This window comes from Rhagoletis pomonella, unplaced genomic scaffold, assembly GCF_013731165.1.
Source record: "Rhagoletis pomonella isolate Grant_MI unplaced genomic scaffold, Rhpom_1.0 Rhpom_scaffold_00006, whole genome shotgun sequence".
In the NCBI taxonomy this organism is placed as follows: Eukaryota; Metazoa; Arthropoda; class Insecta; order Diptera; family Tephritidae; genus Rhagoletis; species Rhagoletis pomonella.
The window spans coordinates 61,898,863-61,905,402 of NW_023458560.1; the positions used below are offsets into that span (position 1 = coordinate 61,898,863).

Here is a 6,540-nt window from a genome sequence, read left to right on the forward strand (position 1 = left end):
AAAAAAAAAAATACTTAAATTTAAGTAAAACCTAATTAGAAATCTTGAACACCACAAAATTATTTATGTTAATTTAATGCTGTGGCGTTTGAACTTTCTCATTTATCTCATTCTAAAATTAAAATTTTTTGTATCTATTCAATCGTTATGCAAGCGGTGGATCGCATATCAAAGAGCTTATTTTTCCAAACTCTCTTTAATACATATTTCACGAACGCCACAGACAAGTTTCTACGTAGTATACTTTAATATACCTAAATTATATTAAAAGTACAACTAAAATTTTAAACATATTCCCACAATCTACAATAACAGTTTGCTAAACTCGTAACGAGACTGTATTGATTTCCCACATTCCCTCTCGGTTTTAGCGACTATGCTTCATACAGAAATGCGCAAAATTTCACTGCTGCTGTTGTTGTTATTTGGATTTACATTAGCGCTCTTGCAGTTGGCATTCAATTGTCCATAATCGCTGAGCATTTTGAATAATTGCTGTTGTTGCTTCAGCAGGTTTTGTTGCACCTGTGACGGTTGTGCGCGCTGTTGTTGTTGCTGCTGCTGCTGTTGACGAGTATTGCGCGCCAAATCATACAACTTTCGACGGCGCTCATAGAATCGGGCAACACGTTCCAATTTCAACTGTTCGTCAGAATTGGCGTTGCTGGCCGTTGTGGTGGTGTTGGTGGCGTTGCTGGTGCCCGAGTTGTTATTTGCAACAGCATCATGGTTGTTGTTGCCGCCAATGGTTCCAACAGAGTCAGCAGACTGTTGTGCCGACACTGATTTGTGGCTGCTACCACCACTTTTGTTGTGACTGACGCCCCCTAGGAAATCGGCAATTTGACGTGGTGAAAACTTCTGCCGTTTGCTACCGTCATTTCGGCTATGGTTGTTGTTGCTGCTACTGGCAAGCGGCATACAGCGCTTTATTAATTTGACACGATCATTGCCATTCATAGCTGTGTTGTTAACAAATATGGTTTTGCTGGTTTGCGCAAGCACAGGGCCAGCGGTGCTAGGCCGAGGTGGTGGTGGCAAACGGCTCGTGGGCGTAACCACAGCAACAGGTGCACCGGTTTGTGATTTGCTGCGCACAAGCGTGGCGCCCACACTTGCGGTACTACTGCCGCCACTGGTCGATGAGTTGCCCGATTTTGAGCGGGAACGTTGCATGGACGACACGGGAGACACAGCCGAGCTACAGCCATTAGAACTTGCGTTGAAGGTGATCTCTATGCCGCCGTTGCTGGTATTACCCGCAATATGTTGCTTCTGCTGTGCTGCATATAGTTGACTTTGCGAAAGAGACGAGTTCGTTATAGTAATACTGCCAATTGAAAACTCATTCCCGCCTAAAGAATTAGTCGATGAGTTGCCGAAGTAGTTTTGCATCGACTTGGTATTGCTAGATAAGCGGACAGCGGTCGATGAATTCGTGCACACCATGCCATTGATGCCACCGCCACTCAGTGTAATTGGGCTGTTGTTGGCTTTGCGGGCGTTCAAAATGTGTTTCCTGAATGTTGTTGCCGCAGCAAAAGGCAGCTTGATAAGACCAAAGCAGTTGATTGCAATGGGCTTAGGTATACCTGTGTAGAGGTAGGCATTCAAGTACATATCCTCATAATACTTACTAGCGCTGCTGCCGCTGGTGTTCAACTCGGTCTTTATGGACTTTGAGTTGCCGCCATTATTTGTTCCGCTACTACTACTGCTGCTGATCGATTTAACCGTCTCTAAAAGAGAGTAGTCAAATTCTAGTAAATCGTCATCATTTTCATAGCCGGCTTCTTTAATTGACATGCCGTTATTGGTTGGTTGCAGAACCTGTTGCGAAACTGTACTGGGTGCATCAGTATTCATTTCCGTTGCAACCTGATCATAATTGGTGTGCGTTAGAAAATCTGTAAGCATTTGCTGCTGTCGTTGCTGGCTTATAACAGCCACCTGATTGTTATCAGTTATTTCATAAATCAAATGATCTTCGCCAGCGCTGCCCGGAAGCACATATTGTTGTGAAGCCCGTTGCATACCACTAACAATGGTGGGCATTAGAATGCCATTCTCATCACCAGTGGACACATGTTCTGCTGTTTCCAAATTATCATCTGTGAGTGAGGGAACATTGTATAGTTGAAAGTGTGCTGCCATATTATCATAGGCATTCACATACGCACCAGCGGTTGACGAAATGGTAGAAAAATCGCTTAACTTGTTCGATTTCATATCAACCGTGGCACACATATCCATCAATTGCTTGGCGCTAACAATATCATTATGGTCGTATTGTTGTTGCTGCATAGCCAATTGGTTTGCATCTGTATGATCATCCACCATGTTGTTATCGTAGTGTGTATTCAATGTTTGTTGTTGGTAGAGAAGCTGTTGTAATTGCATTGCGTCGATGGCGGTGAGTTGTTGTTGTTGTTGCTGCTGCTGTTCTGTTGCATGCTGTAAGTGCGTTGGTATCTGCTGATGTTGCTCTACCAATGGACCGGATCCATTGAACATCTTCAAATCCTCTAGAGTAGCAACATTGTAGGGCACATACTGCTGTTGTTGTTGTTGCTGTTGATAGGCGACAAATTCACCGGTTATTTCAACGTCTTGGCCTTGCTGTTGAGTCTGTAGCTGCTGCTGCTGTGGCCCGCTTGCTAATATTGTCTCATCATAGCGCATGCGCTTAGCCCCTGACGGCACCTGTTGGTGCTGATATACCTGATGTTGTTCCTGCTGCTGTGATACAGCTGCCGTATCCAATTCGTTTTCGTCAAAATGTATTTCCGTGTCAGCCGTACTGAGAATTTCATTGATAAATTTACTATCGAAAACGTCGTCAAAAGTCAGTATGGAATTATCATCGGAAGTATTATGCGGAAGAGCATCTTCGCAGGCTTGTACAATTTCTTGCGGTACCACATAGTTTGGTTGCATTGCTGATTGGCCCACACTCATGTTATTAGCTGTAGCAGTAGCGATTATTTGATGTAGTTTATCGTTGTTGTTTTCAGTAACGGGATTAGAGCTTGGCATTTGAAAAATGTTATTTGTAGCTGTTACATTAGTTGTAGGGTCCATGACATGTTTTAAAGAGCTGCCAATTTTTTTATCGGCTGCTCCTTCTATTGAAGTGCATTCAGTAATTGAGGAAACGGCCTGATCGAGCTCACTCAATTGAGTTGAGTCAAAGTTTGTTATGTCTTTAACAGCAGAAACCTTGCTTGATTCTCTCGCAATAGGAATAGAACTAGAAGCAGCGCTTGTATTAGCCTTAGTTTTTGTTGTATTTGTTGTATGTGGTGATTTTGAGGAAAGTGCTTTGCCAGTTGAGTTTGCGCGTTCGTATTCGCCGCTGGAACTGGATACAAATGAATCGGCGGACTCTTGGGCAACGAAAGCGGGACTTTTAACCTAGAATTTTCAATTAGAAAAATGAGACTCATAATAGGGGTATATAGGGAACGGAATGTTTGGTCCTAACTATTTAAACGGCAAATTGTAATTCTATGTAACACCTCATATGCGAAGTCTGCAGACGAATATATAACCTACCTCAGATATATTGGTGCTCAGTTTTGGAGTCGGTGGCAAAGAGCACGACGAATTCGATGATGACGAGTAAAGTGCGATTTGAGTTGTAGCCACCGTATCTGTTATCGTGTCCTTGCTATGTTTACTACTATTTCCCCCTGCACTAGAACTTGTTGATGCAGATGTAACTAATGTCTGCGCATTGCTCGCATTGTCGCTTTTGTTCGCATTAGAGCTTGAGCTACTAGCCCCTTTCTTGGAACTTTTGCTCGGCGCTTGAGTATTTTCCGAACTGGGGGTGCTGGACGTATGAATCCCGACCGAAGCTGCATGGGCGTTACTACTATTGTGGCGTGATTGTTTACTCCGCGACCGACTGCCACTGGTGCTACTGCTGCCGCCGGAGCTACTCCCTGCCGTTGCACTATTACTTTTGCTACTTTTATGACGCGGTGTAGCTGCATAAGTTGAAGAAGTTGTCGACACGGAAGATGATGATGACGATGCGTTGGATGATGTCGACATAATACCAGACAAATCAGAGGGTGAACCCAAAATCTCGTTAGGTGCTGTGGAACCTGATCCCTCACGACCGCAATCTTGACTATTATCGTTTGATATCAAATTGTACATTTCATTCGCCGTTGATGCATGGCTTAATTTTGTAGAAGCTGCACCCCATGCAGATGGATGTTGCATCATCATATGATTGTTAAAGCCGACCATAGTGTAAATGCCACGGCAAATGCTGCAAACGATAACATCCGCTGATGTCTTCTTGGGCACGATGCCGTAATAGTGCATATCGTTACCACTTAATCGTTGCACTTGGCGTAGAGATCGGCTTCCCTTGGATGTGGATGCGTTGGACTTTGACGATGTAGCAGATGAACTGGATGGAGAATTCTTTCCATTGTTACTTGAAGAACCTTCACCCTTATGACGATGATGTTGCTTTTCAGCGACGCGGATTTGCCTCAACATTTTATCAAAATCAAAGAATTGCTGCCATTTTTGGCCCTGATGCTTAATCAACGAATTTTCGATGTTTTTATTCGAATTACTTGACGATTGCGCCTCGCTGGACGTATTGCCACTTCTATTCGCTGCCATTGTAAAGGCGAAGTTACTGGTTCCAGATGAATGCTTTGATAGTTTTTCAATGTTCACTGTAGAAATGCCGCTATTGATGGGCATGACTTACATACAGCAAAAGCGGTTTATTTTGTTATGTAGTTTACAAAAAAGCAAAAAACTAAACTCGCCTCTTGAACCGAAATTCCTGAGCTAGATAAGATCGTTCCTACGACAGTCGGGTCTACGTAACCGGAACGACCCAGGTTTATATCTGGCCAAGGACTGTTACTCCAGCAACACTCCCCAAAAACTTTTGGGGAATTTGTATGCTGCTACAACAGCAGACCACAAGCTTGGGATATATGTACATACATATGTACTATGAATGTACGTTAATGAAGCGTATAAGACCGCCTTTTTGGAGCCAACCAAAAACCAACCAGAATTCTGAAATGTTGAGAATATACATATTAAATATTGCAAATTGTATATTTCTATGGATAAAATTTGTGCCAACAAAATAAGCAAATCGTTATTGAATTCAGTTTAAATTAGTTAATTTATAAGTATATTTCCTTTTGTTAAAAGCCTTGATAAATTTATAAGAAAATATGTACCGAACGTAATTTATTCGATCAATATTTTTGGTACTCATTTAGTGATACAAATATTATACATCACTGATGTATGCAGAATAGTGCCCAATAGGGCATTCAATCCCGAAGCAATTTGACAATTCCGGGATTTCGGGATACAAAAAATTCTAATTCCGGGATTTTTCGGGAATTCGACTTCCATCACAAATTTTGCATTTAACAGAAAGAGAAAACTACTCACACTTGAAACGATTATGCGTTAGATTTCTCCAGGAGCCCTATATAAAATTATGCAAAGTTTTTGAATTTCTCACACAAACTTTTTGTAGTACGTGTCGTATATAACGCATTAGTTAACAACTAGGGTTCTTACTGGGACAGTTCTAGCACAAAATGTTTAAACAAGTACAGTTATTCAGGCAGTTCCTGAAACTCACTTCCAAAATTGCTCAAGTTCACTTTGAATAAAAATTTTGGTGCTCTGTATTTCGCATTTTTCATGTCAAATTAATTAATGTTTTCGTTTTCAACATCTGTTTCATTCTCCCCGACACTTCTCCATGTCCCGAAATCTCGGGTTTCGGAATCCCGGGATTGAATGCCATAGTGCCTAATTAACAGCTGTTACTATAAGACAGCTGATAATCAATAGCCTCTATACATCTCTTTCACACGCTCACACCCCTAATAAAAATGGTTTGATAAAAAATTTTTCGATTTAATTTTTTTAGGCAAAAATGCGGTAGCTTTGGCTTTAACCACGTCCTTTAGCCACATCAACATAGTAGCATGTTTACACAAATCTCGGAAGGAAAATCCGATGGCACAAACTCAAAAACACGAAATGTACTACCAAGTGAAAACAAATCGGTTTGAGTTAATCCCAAGGAAGTACATACGAAGTTTTTTTCAGAATACCATTCCACGAATGGAAACAAACCTCAACCAAAAGCCGTGTACAAACAAATGCTACCGTTTGGAAAATTCACATTTTAAATAAGATCCATTATCTTGGAGAAATCTTATTCTAAATTAAAAAGATATTTGGCCAGCACTCTTACCGGAGTACACACGGCAGAAAATTTTACTTACTCGTTACTTTTATACGATTACTTTATAGTGCTGAACGGAAAATGTGCTGAATCTTGTAGGGTTGCTCGATTTCTGTTCGTGATGCAAATAATTGTTAAGAATGATGGAATACAAGATTGCGCGTTGCAGCAGCGATTACTAGTCTGATAAATAGCTGACTTTAGTATTGGACTATCTGCCCATACTGCCGTCCCTAAATTGGCGCATCAAGCGCCAAACAACTGTCAAAACTCCTCATTCC

At 41.5% G+C, this 6,540-nt stretch overlaps 1 protein-coding gene across 4 annotated transcripts; it reads right to left on the bottom strand.

Moving 5' to 3' along the window:
* Positions 1–6: 6 nt before the first annotated feature.
* LOC118741065 (serine-rich adhesin for platelets) lies at positions 7–6,289 on the bottom strand. Of its 4 annotated transcripts, none has more exons than XM_036472879.1 (3): positions 6,148–6,289; positions 3,556–5,058; positions 7–3,414 (listed from the first exon to the last, which is right to left on the bottom strand). In XM_036472879.1, the coding sequence occupies exons 2-3, from the start codon at positions 4,729–4,731 to the stop codon at positions 382–384; spliced, it is 4,209 nt and encodes a 1,402-aa protein (XP_036328772.1). In that variant the 5' UTR covers positions 4,732–5,058; positions 6,148–6,289; the 3' UTR covers positions 7–381. The 4 variants fall into 4 exon arrangements, with proteins under 4 accessions (XP_036328772.1, XP_036328775.1, XP_036328773.1 ...); XM_036472882.1 differs by having other exon boundaries at positions 6,269–6,288; XM_036472880.1 differs by lacking the exon at positions 6,148–6,289 and adding an exon at positions 6,107–6,125.
* Positions 6,290–6,540: the final 251 nt, after the last annotated feature.

Excerpts from the sequence above, each read along its gene's own strand:
- LOC118741065 (XM_036472879.1), bottom strand. The coding sequence starts at position 4,731 with ATGCCCATCAATAGCGGCATTTCTACAGTGAACATTGAAAAACTATCA. Across the intron at positions 3,415-3,555 it reads TGAGCACCAATATATCTGAG|GTTAAAAGTCCCGCTTTCGT; the intron begins GTAGGTTATATA and ends TGAAAATTCTAG.